The 19,285-nt window shown below is 60.2% G+C and overlaps 1 protein-coding gene across 2 annotated transcripts in view; it reads left to right on the forward strand.

Annotated features, from left to right (window-relative positions):
* The window catches only part of CDC42BPB (CDC42 binding protein kinase beta), a 98,334-nt gene extending 80,680 nt beyond the window's left edge, over positions 1 to 17,654 (forward strand). Inside the window, exons 24-37 of one of the 2 annotated variants that reach the window (XR_014313467.1) lie at positions 215 to 320; positions 1,162 to 1,298; positions 1,805 to 1,944; positions 3,150 to 3,231; positions 4,215 to 4,431; positions 4,623 to 4,685; positions 5,860 to 6,272; positions 8,857 to 8,954; positions 9,040 to 9,124; positions 9,240 to 9,357; positions 9,436 to 9,553; positions 10,896 to 11,001; positions 11,085 to 11,155; positions 16,275 to 17,654. Coding sequence is in view for 1 of the 2 variants with exons in the window: in XM_082737411.1 (XP_082593537.1) it covers positions 215 to 320; positions 1,162 to 1,298; positions 1,805 to 1,944; positions 3,150 to 3,231; positions 4,215 to 4,431; positions 4,623 to 4,685; positions 5,860 to 6,456; positions 8,857 to 8,954; positions 9,040 to 9,124; positions 9,240 to 9,357; positions 9,436 to 9,553; positions 10,896 to 11,001; positions 11,085 to 11,155; positions 16,275 to 16,406 (2,070 nt within the window). In the remaining variant the exon portion in view is untranslated. Of the gene's footprint in view, positions 1 to 214; positions 321 to 1,161; positions 1,299 to 1,804; positions 1,945 to 3,149; positions 3,232 to 4,214; positions 4,432 to 4,622; positions 4,686 to 5,859; positions 6,457 to 8,856; positions 8,955 to 9,039; positions 9,125 to 9,239; positions 9,358 to 9,435; positions 9,554 to 10,895; positions 11,002 to 11,084; positions 11,156 to 16,274 lie in introns of both variants that reach the window. The other variant, XM_082737411.1, reaches the window with a different exon arrangement.
* Positions 17,655 to 19,285: the final 1,631 nt, after the last annotated feature.

A 19,285-nucleotide genomic window follows, 5' to 3' on the forward strand; every position in this document is an offset into this window, starting at 1 on the left:
GGGGAGGCGTGTGCTGACTTCTGTTCTGGCTCGAGCTTGGGAGGCGGGTGGTCGGCTCTGCTCTTCGTTTAACACCAGGAAGGCACATGTACACGTCGGAGTGAAACTGCACGTTCTCAGCTTCTCAGGGTCATGCCCAAGGCTGTCAGTGTGATCACAGCAGACTGTCCCTGCTCACAGCCTGGGTCTCACCTTCTTAATGTTCTTCCTCCAGCCCAAAGCTCACCAGTTCAGCATCAAGTCCTTCTCCAGCCCCACACAGTGCAGCCACTGCACGTCCCTGATGGTGGGCCTGATCCGGCAGGGCTACGCCTGCGAGGGTGAGTGGCGGCCGCGGGGTGCCTGAGCGGGCCTGGGCGCACTGTTGGGTCGGGGAGCAGTGCACACGGACCAGTGGTGAGCCAGCCAGGGAAGATGCTCTCTCTAGTTGTATAAATGCTTAGTTGAACTTCGGGAGACCACCAGGCCACAGGGACCCAGGTTGCCTGGGGGCTGTTGTTTACTGTGAAATGAAAGGTCTGTAGGCCTTCCGGAAAGTCAGGAAGAGCAGAGACTAAACAACTTCACTCCTCTCCCGTCCTGTCACTGAGGGTAGGCGGGGTGTTCTGTCTCTCCTGGCATCATGGTTGGCCTTGGTGCCTGGGTGCCATGTACCTCACTCAGTCTGTCAGCGTGGCCGCTTTGGGGCAGTGGGATGGCCCGTGTCACTGACAAGCAGCCCGCTGAAGTCCTAGCCGCTGCTCTTCAAAAGCAGCTTTTTGTGCTTCTACCTGGCCATAGAAGCCACCTCCTTCAGATCGGCTGCCAGGACCCCCTGTCTATCCTTGAAGCCACTGTTCTGTCACACACCCGCAGGCGGCTTCCTCTGCGGGTGATCTGGGGACGGAGCTGTGGGGACTGGGGAGCAGCGTGCACAGCTCTGCGGCCGCCCGTCCGCGCTGGCCCTCACGCCCTGTCAGGGCTCCCACGTGCATGCACAGGGCCGCTTGGTGCCAGAGTCCCAGGGCTTCTGTTCCAGAAACCGGTCGCTCTGCTGGGGGGTCCAGGCCGTTCCCATGACATGTGGGGATTACCGCATGGCCCCATGTGCGGCACGCACCCTCCTGTGGCTTCTGCGTGGAGGAAGCAGGTTCTGACGGCAGTGCGCCTTCATTTTCCCAGTGTGCTCGTTCGCGTGCCACGTATCCTGCAGAGAGAGCGCGCCCCAGGTGTGCCCCATCCCTCCTGAGCAGTCCAAGCGACCTCTGGGCGTGGATGTGCAGAGGGGCATAGGAACAGCCTACAAGGGCTACGTCAAGGTAGGACATGCGGAGAGCAGGGGAGGGTGCATGCGTCAGTTCTGCTGTCCCTGTCTTGGGCGTGATGGCCCACCGTCCGCTGCAGCGCTCTCCAGACGACCTTCGTTGCTTTGTGAAGTCTCTGCGCTGGTCCTGGGAGGCCACCCCTCTGGCATTCAGGCCTGGGTTCTGAGGACCCCAGAACATCCTCTCCTGACTTTCCGTCACTTAAAGACAGGGTTCCAGAACTGAGTGCTGGGTCCAGATGGTCTCAGAGCTACAGCATTCCAAGATGCTCTGTGTGTGGTGTGGACACACCTGTTTGCTGAGTTCCCCACTTGGTCCCCTGCATCACCTTTTATCCTGCGTGGACCCCTCCCTAGTCGTGCCCCGAGTCATGGGGGCAGCTGTTCCTGGAGAAGTAGGCCAACCATGCAGCAGCTGGACGGGAAGCCTTGGCAAGGAGGCTCCTGGGGCCCGGGCCTGGCCTTTCCGACGTGGTGGAATGTTCTCACTGTTGCCCATAGGTCCCGAAGCCCACCGGGGTGAAGAAGGGATGGCAGCGGGCTTACGCGGTGGTCTGTGACTGCAAGCTCTTTCTCTACGACCTGCCCGAGGGAAAGTCCACCCAGCCTGGCGTTGTCGCCAGCCAGGTCCTGGACCTCAGGTCTGTTCTGTGCGTTCTGTCTTGTCCCGCGAGCTCCGGCTGACTTCATGTTCCCAGGATGGGCGTTTGTTGCCGGGTAGTCTCTGACCTCACTTACACTTTCACAGCCTTGGTCATCACACACTTCTGTAAACAGGTGCTTGACCCGCATGCTAGAAACTTCCCTGTGGGTATTTTTGCACTCAACAATTTGGCACATAGGTATTTAACGTAAGAAGAGCACCTGCCCCCAAGAACAACTAGGAGATTCCCCAGAAACACGTTGCCCAGCCCAAGGCATCGGCACCTGCACGTTCTCTCAGTGACAGAAATCTGGAGCCCAGGGCTCTGCCGCGTGACCCCCTCCCTCAACCATGGCATCTCTCCCCACCTGCCTTCTGGCGTCTAACAGACGGACGGGGCAGCAGAGCGCCCTCCCTCGCTCCCTCCTGGCTTCTCTTAGGGGTAGCGTCCAGCTGTGCGTTTCCCCACTTGTAAAGCGGGCATGACTGCATGATCAGGTCGGAGAGGTTGTGAGGACAGAGCAGTTCTAGAAGGCACACGCTCAGCACGGGGTTAGGGTTCTCGTCTGCCTGTCGGCAGCTGCCCTGAGCAAGAGCCCGGCGCCTCAGTCTCCGCCCCGGGGCTTGTGTGGCCCTAGCTGCGGCAGGTGCCCCCGACAACGGCTCCAGGGACAGCCATGTGGCTGGGTCACCTCCACATCCCCAGGCGATCCTGCCTGTCCGTCACTGGGCACAGGTAGGCCCTGGCCTGGTGGACAAGAGCCCACGGGCTGGCGGCCACGGGTGTGGTGGCAGGCGGAGCCCGGGATTCAGTCAGCATGGGGCTCGCACGGCTCTTGGCATGGGTTGCCTCCCTTCCCTTAGAAGCCGGCACCAAGCGGCCACTTGATTGTAGCCAGGTCTGGGCTAAGTCAGCGATGTGTCTGTGGCTGGAAGCATCTGGCACAGACTAGAACCATGTGGCTCAGGGAACAAAAAGGTTTTTACTCTCACACGCCCCTTGTTACTGGAACACCGACGGGGCCCTCCAGTCTATGGGCTTGGTCAGCGTAAGTGCTTCCTCCCCACGCTGGAAGCGAGGGGCCGACGGTATATGTAGAGCCATGGAAGTGTCCTCTCTCGGGAGATTTGTAGCACAGCAGGGTGGGGTCAGGCCTGGCTGTGTGTTTCTTTCTGATGTTCCAAGTGTTCGTTTCTCACCAGAGATGAGGAGTTCTCGGTGAGCTCGGTCCTGGCTTCAGACGTCATACACGCTTCCCGCCGAGATATCCCGTGTATATTCAGGGTATGTTTTCCGTTCCTTAGAGAAGTCTCGTTAACCCTAAAAAAGGAATCCCCTGCTTAAGATGGAACCATTCCTCGGAGCATTTCAGTGTGCCGTAGCAAGAGCCCAGCAGATACCTCGCTGCAGATGCCTTCCCTTGTGTTGGGGTCCCTCCTGTGCAGGGCCCCGTCTCCCCCATGTCACCCGCACTGCCTTCCCGCCCGCACCCCGCCGGGTCTGTCTGTGCAGTCACAGCGTGCCTGATGCTGGGAGCCACCTCGTGGTCCTGTATGAGTGGAATGTGCCCCCACAGCTCCCCTCCCTGGGACTTACTGGTCCTCAGCGGGAGCAAACAGCAGGGATCAGTGGGTGTTGCCCGGCAGCATGTTTGTTGGCCGAGGTGGAGCGTTCCCTCCACGGAGTTCATATTAGGTGGTGTGGCATTAGGAAGCCTCTGAGCCATTGTGGGTTAAGGAAAGAATCACCCCCACCCCTCCACTGGGACTTTTCATAAACACAGGAGAATTTTCACTGACCGCAAAATGAAGTCCAAGAATCCTCTTAACTGAACTCCCCTACCTACCTAGAAACTGCCCCACCTGTGCAGTATAGAGAACTGCCATCCTCGTGTGCTTAAAGCTGACCTGCAGCAGCAGCCCATGACGCCCAGGCTCCTGGACAGGCTCGGGGGACAGTCCCAGCATGTGCGGGCAAGTCTGTCTTTCCCGTTCTGTTAAGTATAGGAAGATCATTCAGGAAATCGTTTTGAAGTGGACTCGCTCCATCAGTGTTGGCAAAAGCACAGTCTGACAAGGAAGGGATGCGGGGTACCTGTTCGTGGCAGCAGAGCCCCTCAGTCTCCATGGGCACCCGGAACCGGGACTCCGCCGACACCCTTGTCAGTACAGGGCAGCGAGGCCTCGAGCGCCGGGCATCAGGGCCAGGCTGTGGGCATCTGTGTGCTGTGCTTTGGTTGTCTTACGGCTCTTTTCTTTGTCACGAAGGTGACAGCTTCTCTTTTAGGGACACCTTCTAAGACCAGCTCACTGCTCATTCTGACAGAAAATGAGAATGAGAAGAGGAAGTGGGTTGGGATTCTGGAAGGACTGCAGTCCATCCTTCACAAGAACCGCTTGAAGAACCAGGTCGTGCACATCCCGCAGGAGGCCTACGACAGCACGCTGCCTCTCATCAAGGCTGTCCTGAGCGCCGCCGTCATTGGTGCGTGCCCGGTGCCGTGCGGGGCCGTGCCCGTGATCCGGGGGACAGTGGAGCGTGTCCACGGTGCCTGTGGGGCCCGATCTGCGTGGTGTCTGCGGGAACTGAGTGCCTGTGTCTGCTCTGAGAAGCGAACGGTATGTGTCAATAGTACTGACGTTCGTGTGCTGTTCTTACTCCTCTTGCCGTGACAGATGGGGACAGGATCGTGGTCGGCCTAGAAGAAGGACTGTACGTCATAGAGGTGACCCGCGATGGTGAGTGCCCAGGAGCCACTGTCTGCCCTCCCTGGTTCGCACGCACGGGTGCGGGAGGAGGAGCAGGAACCCCGGGAGCAAAGCGTCTTCGTGACGTGTGGATTCCGTAAACAAAGGGAAGGGTGAACAGCTGAGAAACGTCACCTGCAGCAGATAAGACAGATGTTCAGCAGATGTGTGTGGCACATCCCCTGGTGCCTCGGAGTCGGGGTTAGGCTCTACCTGCAGGTTCAGCAGAGCACGGAGACCCACCGGCATCACGAGTGGGGTGGCAAGTGGCTTCCTGCGCCCACTGAGCTCGTGGAGGACAGGACTGAGGGGGGAGATGGGGACAGGGAGAGCCTCCTAAAAGGAAGATGATTTACTGAACTCCTCAATGTGCTGATGACTTCCTGAAACTTTCCTTCCTCTGCTTCAAAGTGGGGTATTTCCTTCTCTCCGGCAAGAAAATGCAAAGTAGCCCCGTCTCCTCTCGTCACCATCCTGTGTCTCAGGAGAGAAACGCAGGCAGATTAGAACTGGCCTGGCTCCTGGGCCGGGCTCTGGGCACATCCCCCAGAAATGAGGAGCTGCTCCATGGTGGCCAGCGTTCCCTTCCTGCTGAGCCTGGTGGGAACACATGTCACCAGCAGTGGCTCCTGCCAGCCCGCGCCCAGGGCTGCTGGTCCCTCAGGTTCCAGACCAAAGGCTCTGCTCAGAGAGCCCTTAGTGCAGGTCCTACCAGTTAGGGTGTTGGGGATAGCGGGTTAATTTGGGGGTGGCTGCTTTCAGACAGTTTATCTGAGGGTCCAGTGAGGTTGGAGACAGACTTCTGCTCCCCATGTGCAGCCTGAGGGTTCTTACCTTCGGGGATGAACCGGGAGATCACCTCCACCCCCCGAGGCTGTGGGGTGCTCGGCATCTCCCAGCCTGGGCGGCGGGGCGTTGGGTGCTGGTACCATGGAGGCAGGGGAGTGTGAGATTGGGGTGGCCCCTGGGGGCTCCTGAAGAAGGGCGCTGCCCTGGCATCTGCATGACCCTGAGGTTGGCAGGGTTGGAGGCACATTCTCGAGCGTGTTCTAGAGCTGGTTGGCAGGGCAGATGGTTGGCAGGGCAGGGAGCCGACGGCGAGGTTCCTGGCGCTCTCGCACAGGCGCTCCTGAGCCGCTGTGATTCCGCTGTTGCATTCCCGCAGTGATCGTCCGTGTTGCTGACTACAAGAAAGTCCACCAGATCGAGCTTGCTCCCAAAGAGAAGGTTGCCGTCCTCCTCTGCGGCCGGAACCACCACGTCCATCTCTGTCCGTGGTCTGCTTTCGATGGGGCAGAAAGCAGCGCCGACGTCAAGCTTCCAGAAACAAAAGGCTGCCAGCTCATTGCAACCGCGACACTGAGGAAGAGCTCCTCCACCTGCCTGTTTGCGGCTGTGAAGCGCCTGGTCCTTTGCTATGAGGTCCAGAGAACTAGGCCTTTCCACAGGAAGGTCAATGAAATCGTGGCCCCCGGCACTGTGCAGTGGATGGCCGCGCTCAAGGACAAGCTGTGTGTTGGCTACCCGTCTGGGTTCTCTCTGCTGAGCCCCCAGGGGGACGGGCAGGCTCTAACCCTGGTAAATCCCAATGACCCCTCGCTTACGTTCCTCTCACAGCAGTCTTTTGATGCCCTTTGTGCTGTGGAGCTCAAAAGCGAGGAGTACCTGCTTTGCTTCAGCCACATGGGACTGTACGTGGACCCACAAGGTCGGAGGTCACGCATGCAGGAGCTCATGTGGCCTGCGGCGCCTGTTGCCTGTAGTATGTATATGTTTTTCTGTTGCCATATCCCTGTTGCCGCTCGTCACCTCGACAGTCAGCATGCGTTCTAGTTCGCTTTGGTTTGTGTCTCGGTCCCTCAGCTGAGCAGTTAGAGGGGCCCGGGGTGGGGGTGGCGGGCCCCTGCATTTCTTCAGGAGAAGGTGTGCTCCTGACTGCAGTGGGAGGTGGGGGTGTCCCTCTTGAGCCAGCCTCCTGCCGGCGGCACCTGTCTCCCCCGGAGCACCAGGGCTTCGCAGGGGCCCCTCCGCTGAAGAACGCGGATGGGCAGGATTTATAAACTCAAGCTAGAGGGTTTCGGTACCAGAAGACACCACAGCTCCAGAGTGCAGGTTAGCTCCTGCTGGGACAGAGGTGCCCACGGAACTGCTGGGAGCCGTGGCTCCTTGTTTGCCACTTTCAGTGGCCTGCGGAACGGGGTCCCCGGACAGGAGTCTCTAAGGCCCAAGCCCAGTGAGTCAGGGCCCCGAGTTGGCTCTGTGGGGACCCGTCCCACACAGCCTGCTGTCTGGGCGCTCTCAGCAGACTCTACGGCTCAGATCACGTATTCAGTGTAGCCCAAGTCAGAGAAGCAGCAGGTCGGACGGAGAACAGGGAGTGAGGAGACGAGTCACCGGGCACATGCTGATGTTGAGCGGATCGGGACAGGGTGGGAGGTGGGGGTCCTGTTTTTCCTTAATTACCTAAAAGGATAACCTGTGTGCCTCATGGCCAGCCTTGCCAAGCTGGCAGAGTCCCCAGAGGTGTTGGACAGGGACACCGGGCCATTGAGATGATCCACCAGCCTTCGGCTCTCTGGACCTCTGCACATTGCCCAGCTCAGTCAGTCCCCAGCCAGGGCGGCAGACAGACAGGCAGGTGATGGCTGGCCGGGTCCCTTCCTTGCCGCACCCCATCGTCCTCATGGGCAGCCTGGACAGGAGCGGCCTCAGAGCCATGCGGCAGCCCTGCCTGTCAGGGTCTTCTCCTGAACCCTATGTTTTGAGAAGTTTATTGTGGAAAGGTCACTGCGTGTGATGTTTTTGGCATCCTGGCTATGTGGCTGGCCCGCGCACCTCATGCTCCTGTGTTGGCCCTCCTGGTTCCCACTCCCCCTGCGTGCACACCACACACCCCACATCCGTTTGTGAGCGGGCGAGAAACGACTCGCTAAGTTCGGGCTGGAGAACGAGAGCTCTGTTGCCTCCTTGTTCCACGCCCGCGCTGCGCATTCGCGGGGGTCCTTGCCCATCCCAGTAACGCAGGGAGGCACGGGCGGTCCCACGTGGGCCACACGGTGGAGCCGGGCTCTTGCCACCGGTGTTGATGTTTTCATTTACAGTTTCCTTTAAACAACGAAGTCTCAGTTGACCAGCAAGCTACACAGCCTCTCCTGGTCCTCCGTGTGGAGGACGGTCCTCTGAGAGTTCCCGCAGGGAGCTGTGCTGCATGTCCCCTCTGGCGGGCGCTGGCCAGTTCCAGCCTCTTGGCTGCTTCCTACAGGCTCCTTCATGTCCCCGTCTGTGTTGGAGAGAGGGGCTGACCGCACACGGGGACTGTGACGGCAGCACAGCAGGAGAAGCCTTGCAAAGGTTCATCTTCAGTCAGTGACGCGTGACACGAGGGAGTAACTTCAGCCTGGAAGGCAGAAGGGCCGGATGGCACTGGGGACCCCACGGCCGGCCTTGCCCTTGCCTTGCCCTCCTGGGCGGGCCCTCTCCCTCGACCTGCTCTCCTTCCCCAGAGGTTCAGTCTTACTGCGATTCTAAAGGTGGGGACTGTCCCCTCAAGCCTCAAATGCCAGATGGGCCCGTGGTCCCTGGTGTGTTCCTGTCCCCAACCGGCAGTGTCCCATCACTCCGGACGAGGGGGGAATGTCATCCCCCGCCCCCGGGGCTTCTCACAGAAAGCTGGTCCCGGATGTGTTGAGACGGGAGCACCAGAGGCCACCACACACCTGGAAGGACCAGTCCCCGAGAGGGCGAGCCCGTGGGTTAGCTGGGGCCGAGGCAGGGCGGGTGGTTGCCCCAGAGCCGAGCAGCAGCCTTGTTTGGAAATTTTAAGGGTTCCTTGAGAAATCGGACTTTCTGCATCTCTTAAAGGAATTTTGCCTCCAAACCGCGCTCTCCCCCACCTCAGTTCCAGGCATGTTGGGCCTAAAGCGCTGGTTTCCGCAGGGGTTGCCGGAGGAAGCGAAGGGGCAGCCGGCTCCCCGCACGGCTGCTCGCCCCTGCGCCGTGTGTGGAAGGCGCTGCGCGGGCACAGGCGGGCCCTGTGTTCGGGGACCTTGGGAGCGAAGGGTCCTTCTAGGGCCGGAGCGCGCGAGTTCCTGCCTTGCGGGGGCGCGGGGGGCGCGGGGGGCGCGGGCCGCGGCTCGCTCACAGCCTGCCCCCTCTGCGCCAGGTTGCAGCCCCTCCCACGTCACGGTGTACAGCGAGTACGGCGTGGACGTGTTCGACGTGCGCACCATGGAGTGGGTCCAGACCATCGGCCTGCGGAGGGTAAGGCCCCGCGCGGCTCGGGTCGGCCCCGTCCCGCGCGCCGCTGCCCTGCGCGCCGCTGCCCTCCCTCTGCTTTCGCGCGCAGATACGGCCGCTGAGCTCCGACGGCGCCCTCAACCTCCTCAGCTGCGAGCCTCCCCGCCTCATCTACTTCAAGAGCAAGTTCGCGGGTGAGGCTCTGCCCGCGGGGCCGGGGGCGCGGGGCGGGGCCGGGGGCGCGGGGCGGGCCGGCGGGTCACCGCCCGAGGGCCGCACGGAACCGCAGGGCTCGTCCCCCTCCCGCAGGAACGGCCCTCAACGTGCCCGACACGTCTGATAACAGCAAGAAGCAGATGCTGCGGACCAGGAGCAAGAGGCGCTTCGTGTTCAAGGTGCCGGAGGAGGAGCGGCTGCAGCAGCGGCGGTGAGCGCGGGGGCGGGCGGCGGGCGGCGGCGGCGGGGTCGGGCCGGCAACCGGGCGACGCGCTCCGCTTCTCCTCAGAGAGATGCTCAGAGACCCGGAGTTGAGATCCAGAATGATATCCAACCCCACCAACTTCAACCACGTGGCCCACATGGGCCCTGGGGACGGCATGCAGGTGCTCATGGACTTGCCTCTGGTGAGCGGGGCGGGCCGGGGCGGGGCCGGGCGGGGCGGGCGGGGCGGGGCGGGGCGGGACGGGGGCGGGGCGGCCGGGGCGGGGCTGCAGGCCCTGCGGTCCACCGGCCTAGGCTACTGCCTCACCGCGTCTCGGGCATCCCGGGGCGCCCCACTGCGGAGCTGGCCGGTTCATCTGCGGGTCTCTAACCTCGGCTGGTGTCCGTCACCTTTTCAGGCTGTTAGTGTTCTGTGGGGAAACTAGCTTCAAAAATGACTTCTCGGGGGCGCCTGGGTGGCTCAGTGGGTTAAGCCTCTGCCTTCGGCTCAGGTCATGATCCTGAGGTCCTGGGATCGAGTCCGCATCGGGCTCTCTGCTCAGCAGGGAGTCTGCTTCCTCCTCTCTCTGTCTGCCTGCCTCTCTGCCTGCTTGTGATCTCTCTCTGTCAAATAAATAAAATCTTAAGAAAAAAAATTTAAAAAAAAAAAAGACTTCTCAGGAACATTTACCTACAAGCAGATAGCAGAGCTTTTCACTTAAAAACGTGAGCTAGACCCTGTGACCCAGCAGTTGCACTAGCGGATATTTACCCCAGAGATACAGATGTAGTGACCCGAAGGGGCACATGCACCCCCGTGTTCATACCAGCAACATCCACAATAGCCAAACGGTGGAAGGAGCCCAGATGTCCATCGGCAGATGAATGGATAAAAATGCTGTGGGACACACACAGACACACACACACACACACACCGCGGACTGCTACGCAGCCATCAGAAAACCGCAAAATCTTGCCATTTGCACTGACGTGAGTGGAACAGAGGGTATTAGGCTGAGCGAAGTCAGTCAGCCCGAGACCGTTACCATATGATTTCACTGATGCGAGGAATTTGAGGAACAAAACAGGATCATAAGGGAAGGGAGGGAAAAAAGTGAAACCAGAGAGGGAGGCAAACCATAAGAGACTCTTAATCTCAGAAAACAAACTGAGGGTTGCTGGAGGGGCAGGGTAGGAGGTATGGGGTGGCTGGGGGACGGACACTAGGGACGTGTGTGCTCCAGTGAGCACTGTGAATGCTGGAAGCCTGGTGATTCACAGAGCTGTACCCCTGGGGCAAATAATACATTGTATGTTAATTTTTAAAAATCAGACATGAGCTAAGATTCAACTTTGCCTAAAATCATTCTTCTCAATTCTTAGCTCAAAATTAGTCTGGTGCCACTGTCCATGGGAGCGAGGTCTCGGGACCCCAGCTGTGGTCTGTGGTGCCTGGCTTGCAATTGGGCCAGGGCCCAGACGTGCTTCTGCCCTGCCGTCTGCCTGGGCGCCCCAAGCCTGCTCACTACCTTTCTCTCCACCCAGAGCGCTGTACCCCCCTCCCAAGAGGAAAGGCCTGGCCCTGCTCCCCCCAACCTGTCTCGGCAGCCTCCATCCAGGAACAAGCCCTACATCTCATGGCCCTCCTCAGGTACCAGGGTGTCCGAGAGTGGGGGCCTGGCCTGCCGGGGCTCTGGACTCTTCCCTAAGACGGCAGCTGTCCTTGTTCCACAGGGGGGTCAGAGCCCGGAGTGGCTGTGCCTCTTAGGAGTATGTCCGATCCTGACCAGGACTTCGACAAAGAGGTAAGACTTACCTTGTTCCAGGGGCGCCACTGAGTGTCTGTAGCTCCTCACGTGGGGGAGAATCCGAGTGGTGACAGCAGCTTCACCCCGCCTGGACCAGCCTTGTGGGGCCCGTCAGGCCCGGGAAGGAAGGGGCCGGGGTGCAGCCTGGTCACCGCCGCAGGAGGAAGAGCAGCCGGGTGACAGGCTGACCTGAGCGCTACTCCCCAGCGCCGCTGGAGGGCGGGAGGGCACGGGCTCCGTGACCGGGAGCCTGGTGGGAGAAGAATGTGGGATCCTGTTCGCAGGTAATGACCTGACCAGCACGTTCCTCAATCAGACCAAGGCCTGTGGAACCAGGCCCCATTCCAGGCTCTGCCCCAGTTGGGGGCTTAGGGGGGCCCCAGAAGCCTCCCGAGCACTGACAAGTAGGGGCCTCCCTGCCAAATGACAGAAATGAATGCCTTTCCGAGAAAAGCACAGCCAGCTTCTCCCTTCTAGACCGTCTCTGTCCTCCTGCGCGCTCCCGTGTAACTCCTGGTAGCTGCGTTCAGTCGGTGTGCGGGTGGCCTGGTGCGTCTGCGAGAGGCTCCCACGCTGGCCTGTCTGCCCGTTCTCTGGTGGCTGTTCAGGATTGGGGCCTGCGGGGCCAGCGTGGCTCTGCTGCTCCTTGGGCACCACGGACTGTGCCACGGTGGGTGTGGCCTTACGCTTGCTGGGGGGACTGGGGACGGTGCGGGAGCCCGTGCTCACCAGCCTCCGCGCACTAGGCAGCCCCACACCCTGCCCGGTGGCTCCCTGGGAGCCCCACCCGGGGCAGAACAGGTGAGGCCGATGCTGGTCTTCCTGCCGGGCTGCTGACTCTCTGAGGTCCGCGGTCACTGCCAGCGTGGGCCGGCCGTTCTTCCTCCAGGCCCAGTGTCCCACCTTCGCCCCTCCCTCATTCCTGGAAGCTCTTTCCTCACTGTGAATGTGGTCTGTTGCAGCCGCTAATTCCCACGCAGTCCCGTCTGTCTCATTCAGCTAAGGTGAACAGACGTTCTCCCATCTCGAGCTCAGCGAGGTTTCCTTTTGGTGCGTCGTACCTTCGTGATGTATGTTTGTGAGAAAGTGTCCTGACTCTGAGAGTATGTTTGCAGGCAAAGACCTAAGCTGACTTATTTCACAAGCGGACGGTGCCCTGGCTCCTGCCATTTCTTTCCCTCCAGCTTGAAATGTTGTCTTTTTAGTACATTAAACCCCTTTGTTGATGCGTTTCTGGATAGTCCGTCCGCCAGTGGACGGAATCTTTCTCTGTCCGCGCCGCCTGCGGGAGATCAGGCAAGAAATCCCTGTTCCTTCTTTATAACAGTTTCTTAGCTGTTTTTATTTTATGCAAATAAATTTTATTTCTTTTAAGTGTATTTATTAAGTAACATCTACACCTAGCGTGGGGCTTGAGAGCATGACCTTGGGATCAGGAGTCCCTTGCTCGTCGGCCGAGCCAGCCCAGCACCCACACTCCACATTTTAAAAGCAGTTTGTTGGCTTCACAGTAAAAAAAGAAAAGTAAAAATTGTGTTGAGCTTTTCGTTGCGATTATATTGATTCATAGATTAATTTGGGGGATGCCCGCCATCTTGACCTTTCCTGTGTGGGAACACAGAGTGTCTCTCCAGTTGCTGGTTTCTCTCCTGCAGGTAGCGCATGTTTGTGGTAAGTGATTCTTACAACGTTGGAGGGTTTTGTTGCCATCGTGAATGGTCTGCCGTCTTCCGCCGCGTACCTGGTGGTTCTGGCTGGGGTCCGTACAAGCTGGCGACTTTGGGCCCTTCAGTGTCCCCCTACCTTGATGAGTTCTGATTGGCACTTGTGTTTGGTTGATGGCCTTGGAGTTCTGTCTCTTGGACCCTGGGAGGGGGTGAGGGGACAGAGGTGGCGTTGCCTCACTCAGCACACTGGGGGGCCTCCTGAGAGCAGAGGTTTGGCCTGCTGACACCGCGGGCTCCGTGCCCCCACCAGGCTCCAGGAAGACACACGCCTCCCGTCCTTTCTGGCCAGTGTCTCACCAGGCTAAGGCAGGGGTGCTGGGTGTCGGTCAGGTGCTTTCGTCAAAGGTTTCCCTTTGAAACCCCACCTTCCTGGGATTTCTCGCCAGCCTGTTTGTGTCGGACAGGGGCAGCCTTGCGTCCGGAGAGTCAGTCCTCCCTGGTCGCAATGTGTTGTTTCTTGGAGTAGAGACAGTCTGGGGTCCTTCGGTTGACAGTGTTCATCAGCCTCGTGCCCTGGGCTGACCTCGGCTGCCTTTGTCTTCAGCTGTACTGAGCTCAGCTCTGACTCAGCTCTTCGTAGCCATAACGTACCCGTTTTCTTTCCGGGGAAGTTTCGTAGAACACCCTCAGAACCGCCGAACGCTGCTGCCTCTAGAGGTAGGTCTTGGTTTTTTTCTCTTATTACTTTTTTTCCCCTCAGCCGTGTATTTTGAAAGTTTTGAACCTTCAGAAAAGTTGCACGAACACCAGAGTAAGCATCCCACGTGAGCTTTACGTGACCTGCCTCCCCCGGTTGGGTCTGTGGGGGAACGCCCAGCAGAAAGGAAGGTGCGGTCTCACCGGAGCCCCAGCCTGGTTCTGCGTGCGTCTCCTGAGGGTGCAGCCCCCTCCTCCCCGGCGGGGCTCGCCTCGCACCTCGGTGTCTCCCGGGGACTGTTCACGCCCAGGGCCTGGCCGCGCTGAAACCCAGAGTTCGGTTAAGGAGCACCTGTGGGTTTTGTCGTCCTGCCTCTCATTTGAGTGCAGCCTTTCTCTCTCATGCCGTTGAATTTACGGAAAGGACAGCTCTCGTGCAGAACGCCTCTCAGGCGAGGCTTGTCTGCGATCTTGGAGAACAGTGAGCAGGTCCCATAGTGTTCTCCCCAGGGGCTGGCAGGGGAGAGTGTGTAAGCATGTGCCTGTGCGTGCACTCGCACGCTTCTGCTGAACCGCCGGTCGGGGGCGCACTGGGCCCCTTCTATCCGCTTCCCCAGCCCCCGGTCTCACCATGTTGCTTCGGTCCCCTTGACCCTGGAGCTGGTCCTCCGTCTTTCCAACGTTGCCTCCTCCTGGGGTTCAGGTTAGAAGTCCCAGGCCAGCCTGCCACACAGTGGACAGGGGACCCCCCGAGGGGGCTAGTGCACCCCCAGGCACAGAGCACCCGTTGGTCCTGCACTGCTCTCGTGGGTTCACACTCTGGGAGGAATGTGGTGCAGTTCGTGCCGCTCTAAAGTGAACAGTTCGTGGCTGTTCAGTAAATTCACAGAGTTGTGCAACCACCAGCTAAAGACCACAGGATTTCCACTGCCCCAAAACCCACCGCACCCCAACCCAGCGTCTTCTCCCATTCCTCCCTCCTGCTGCCCATGGCAGTGACACATCTCTGTTCTGGCTCTGCGGTGTGCCCGTCACGGACACCTGCGCCGCCTTCTGAGTCTGGCCTCCTTCACTTGGCATAAAGGCCTCAAGGTTCACTGACCTTGCAGCAGGCGTCCGGTGTCCCCCGTTTTACATCCTCCTTGTCCCCGGGTGGACACGTGGGCTGGACCCAGCGCTGGCTGCTGCGAGTAGCGCGGAGAAGACCACGTGCGGACCCGCCGTCGTGCGGGCGCCTCATGTCTGCGCATCCAGCCGCGGGGGATGGTTCACTTTCCGACGAGCCGTCAGTGTTTCCCACGACAGCGGAGCCACTTCACACTCCTGCCAGCAGAGTGTGGAGGGGACGATTTGTCCGCGTCCTTGTCAGAGCTTACCCTTCCTTTCCTTTTTTTCTTCTTTTTCTAATCGCCATCCTGGTGGGTGTGAAGTCACCAACCTCATTGTGGTCTGATCTGCATCTCCCTAGTGGCCGCTGATGTCCAGCCTTGTGCTCCTGCGCCTGCTGGCAGCTTCTGTACCTTCGGAGAAACATCTCGCTGTTTACCCGTTTTTGTAAATTGAGTTGTCTTTTGTTACGGGGTTGAACAGCACGTTGTGTTCTCGGGACACTTGGCCCTGACGTGAGGTGCAGGTGTTTTCTCCTTCCTGTGGGTCGGCCTCTCACCTTGATCCTGTTCTCCGATGCTTCTCATTCGGGCGATACCCAACCGCTTTTCTTCTGTTGGTTGTGCTCTTGAGGTTATAACTAAGAATTAAGTCATGGAGATTTATTCTTGTTTTCTTCTGGGTGTTACGGTTTTAGCCTTCATATTCCGGTCATTGATCTACTGGGAGTGCGTTTCCCTTACGTCGTGAGGTGGAGATCCGGCGCCACCTTCCCTCGTCGAGGTGCCGTGGCGCCCTTGCCAAAAGCCAGTGGACCGTGGTAACACAGATTTATTTCTGGACTCGGTTCTGTTCTGCTGCTCTCTGTGCCGATGCAACACCACACCGTTTGGGGTACTGTTGCTTCTTAATGCATTTGGAGGAGTAAGTTTGGGAAGTGTGGTTCCTCCCAGTTTTTTCAGAGGATTGTTTTGGCTGCTCTGGGCCCCTTGCAATTCCATATGAATTTGAGGACAGGACAGCCGTTTCCCATTTCTGGAAAAAGCTGTCAGAATTTCAGTAGGGACGGCGCTGAGGCTGTGGATTGTTCTGGGGGCGTGCTGCCATCCTCGCAATGCTCAGTCTTCCTTCCACGGACATGAGATGGCTCAGGCCGTCTTTCTGCCGCAGTGTTCTCTACTTTCAGTGGTCAGATGTCTCACCTCTTTGGTTAAGTATATGCTGGAGTTGAACAGCGCTGGTGAGAGCGGGCATCTCGTTTGTGCCTCGTGCTAGTGGGAAAGTTGTGACTTCGCCACTCAGTGTGAAGCGAGCTGTGGGCCTTTGAGCACGCTGAGAAAGTTTTTCATGAAAGAGTGCCTTCTCTCACTTCGGTCTGTCTGGTTTCTTCGCCGTAGAGTTGCTCATTCCTCTTTGGAACTGTAATTGCTGAGTTATTTGTGGGTTTCAGGTTGGGCTTTGGTTTGCGATCGCTTCACTGGCGCGCTGAAGGACGCTGTGACGTGCTCGTCGAGTGTTGTCGTAACCAGACTGGAGGCAGCAGCGGGACCGACTTTCCCCGGCCAGTGCCCGTGTCTGGAGGGCTGCGCCCAGCCTCCACAGCCCGGGGCGGTTGTCCTTACGCTCTCCCCCTCCTGTGTTCACAGCCTGACTCCGACTCGACCAAACACTCGACTCCATCGAACAGCTCCAACCCCAGCGGCCCCCCAAGCCCCAACTCCCCGCACAGGAGCCAGCTCCCCCTCGAAGGCCTGGAGCAGCCAGCCTACGACGCCTGAAGCCACCGGCCTCGCCACCATGGGGCCAGGGAGCTGGGGTGGGTGGCCTCCGGTGCCAGTGCCAAGACTGAGCTGACCCTCCAGTGTTGTTCAAGGAAACATAGACTCAATATGTAGATATGGAGATAAAGAAAAATCTTTATTATAATAATGATCAGTTTTCTGCCACATGGTTGTTGTTGGTGGGCCCGACCCACTGACCCGCACCACGGTGGGATAGCACCATTCCGTTTGCACAGGAAGGACCAGCACCTCGCCTCCCCCGCCCGGAACCAGCTGCGGATGCCGGCCTCCCGCGTGGTGAGCCGGCAGGCCCCGCGCAGCCTCCGTGACGAGCCTGTTCCCTGCCCCCTAGGACCTTAGAGAATCGTAGGAAATTGTGTTTCGGTCCCCGTGTCCCTAGAATCTTGAAGACAGGAAAGCGGAGGTCAGTCGGTGGCCTTCGTCTTCGCTTAGCCATTACAGTCAGCCGCAGACCTTCTGCCGACCGTGTAGCCATGGCCAGAGGCCCCCGGAGCCACACTTGCCCTGGGCCCCGTGTGTGTGTGTGTGTGTGTGCGTGTGTGTGTGTGTGTGTGTGTGTGTCCACTCCTGGTCACAGCTGTCAAGTGTCACCTGTCTCACTACTGTGAAGTCCCTGCGCTCGCACGGCTGCTGCCTCACTGTGAAGGTGGGCGTGGCGAGCTGCCACTGGGCAAGAGGAGGCCAGTGCCCCCGGAGCCCCGCTGCGGGCGCTGGACACCCCCGCCCCACCGCCCTGCCCCTGCATGGAGCCCTGTGGTTAGTGCCCGTATGCATCACATAGACTCGCCCAACACTCCTGCACATTGGCTTTGCCCGTGGATTTACTCTCCCCCTTCCTTGCTGCTGTGTTGAGTAATCAGGTTTGTGCCCTGTCCTGTGAAAGGCTTAGACTAACTGGCCAGCCGGCGGCGCTGGTCTCTGGCCCAGGACTGGCTCTGCCCTGCTCTCCCGCTGGTCCGCGTTCTGGCGATGCTGTGGAAGATGTGCACTTCCCTTGAGTCGGCACTGAGTGATGTGGGCACCACGGCCTGCCGGTGTGTGTCGCACACCCAGCACCTGCTGTCCACCGCCCCCTGGGCCTTCTGCTGGGTCTGGCACCTGCTGGGGGTTCTGGTTTTTACTTTTTTAATGTAAGTCTGAGTCTTTGTAATTATTGAATCGTGAGAACATTTTTGAACAATTTAGCTGCCAATAAAGCAGAAGACAGCAGTTTTAAAGTTCTCAGTGGCTTGTCTGAGTGTGATGACTCGTCCCGGCTTGTGTCCCAGGGACCCGGTGCCGGAAACCCGCCTGCAGATGCTGCTCTTCCTCATTTGCTCTGCGGGCAAAAGGCACCTGTCTGCATGTGGCAGACGCTGGTTTCCAGTGGGACTCTGGCCCTCCAGGGGGCTCCTGTGATGGGGCTCCTGGTGGGGGGCACCTGGACATGGGAGGCAGGGACGGGCTTGGCCACTGCGGGGAGAAAGGGGTCCTCTGGTTAGGTGCTCCTGCCGGGTCTCGCGGTAGCCAGACACCAGAATTGGGTTGGAGTTTCAGCCTGAGAGAAGTAGAAGCTGCCGGGGCCAGGGGCAGGGCGGGGGGTGGGGGGCATCGGTGAGACACTGCAAGGCAGAGCAAGAGTCTGGCAAGCGCAGTTGCGCGGGAGAGGCTCCAGTCTGTGGGGCCACCTGGAGCAGCAGGGGGGCCCCGGCCACACACGCACGCTGGCCCCTCAGCGGCCCTAGAGGATGGGCTGGGGCAGGTTGGAGTTATCCTGACACTGCAGAACTCTGGCGGCAGTGGGCAGCCGTCCCCCCAATGACCCAATGCAGTGGGTTGGGTTGTAGTCGTTCTGAGAGCTCCCGTGTTCTTGGTAAGGCGCGGCCAGTGACAGCCTTGCCTGCAGGGGGGCTGTGAGGCCACAACAAAGTCCAGAGAGCAGCTCGCCCACCCTGCGACGCGGATGTTCAGGGACCAGCCCCTGGGCCGCTGGCTCTGCCTTCCCATCTGCTCCCCTTGCTTTGCACGTCCCACCACCGCTGACACAGGGCACGGGTGGCAGTCCTCTCTGCTGTCCTTGAAAGGACCGGAGTGTCCGGGCAGCAGGGACCACGCCAGGCACAGGTGGAGCCTTTCAGAGACCCAGGTGAAAGCCACCAGCTGGAAACGGCCGAGGAGCGGAGGAGGAGCAGGGCTCCGCGGAGACCGGCGCCACGTGGGACCAGCATGTGATCGCCGAGGGTCCCCGCCGCGGCCACACCGTTGCGGGCGGCAGATCCCAGCAGCGGGCGCCGGCGTGTCCTTCGGCAGCGGCAGAGCCGGTGGCGCAGAAGCAGGTGGGGTTCACACCGCCGAGTGCCACACGGGCCCCGGAGTGACGGGTCCCACGGAGGCCGGCAGCCGGCACGCCCCAGACGCCCTCGGGGTCCCAGCCCTGGGGGTGGGGGGTGCTGGCGGGGGTCGCAGACCGGCCGCTGTCACACACGCCGTGTGACTCGCCTTCTCGCTGCTGCCACCGGGACACCCACGCCGCCGCCCTCCCCCCAAGCACCGGGCCTGACAGCGATGGACGCCAGAGGCTCTACCTGCCCCCGCCCAGGACACCCCGCGGGCCCCGGGGGTGGGTGGGTGTGGGTGTGTGTCTGTGTCCGTGTCTGTGTCCGTGTCTGTGTCTATGTCGGGCTAGAGACGCAGCATCCGGGTCTCTGCGGCCGCGCAGGTGCTCAGCTCCACCCAGCGCAGAGGGGGCGGTCCCAGAGCCCCGGCAGCCCCCGCGCGGCCCCGGCAGCCCCCGCGCGGCCCCGGCAGCCCCCGCGCGGCCCCGGCAGCCCCCGCGCGGCCCCGGCAGCCCCCGCGCGGCCCCGGCAGCCCCCGCG

Source organism: Mustela nivalis, assembly GCF_964662115.1.
Source record: "Mustela nivalis genome assembly, chromosome: 6".
Taxonomy (NCBI): Eukaryota; Metazoa; Chordata; class Mammalia; order Carnivora; family Mustelidae; genus Mustela; species Mustela nivalis.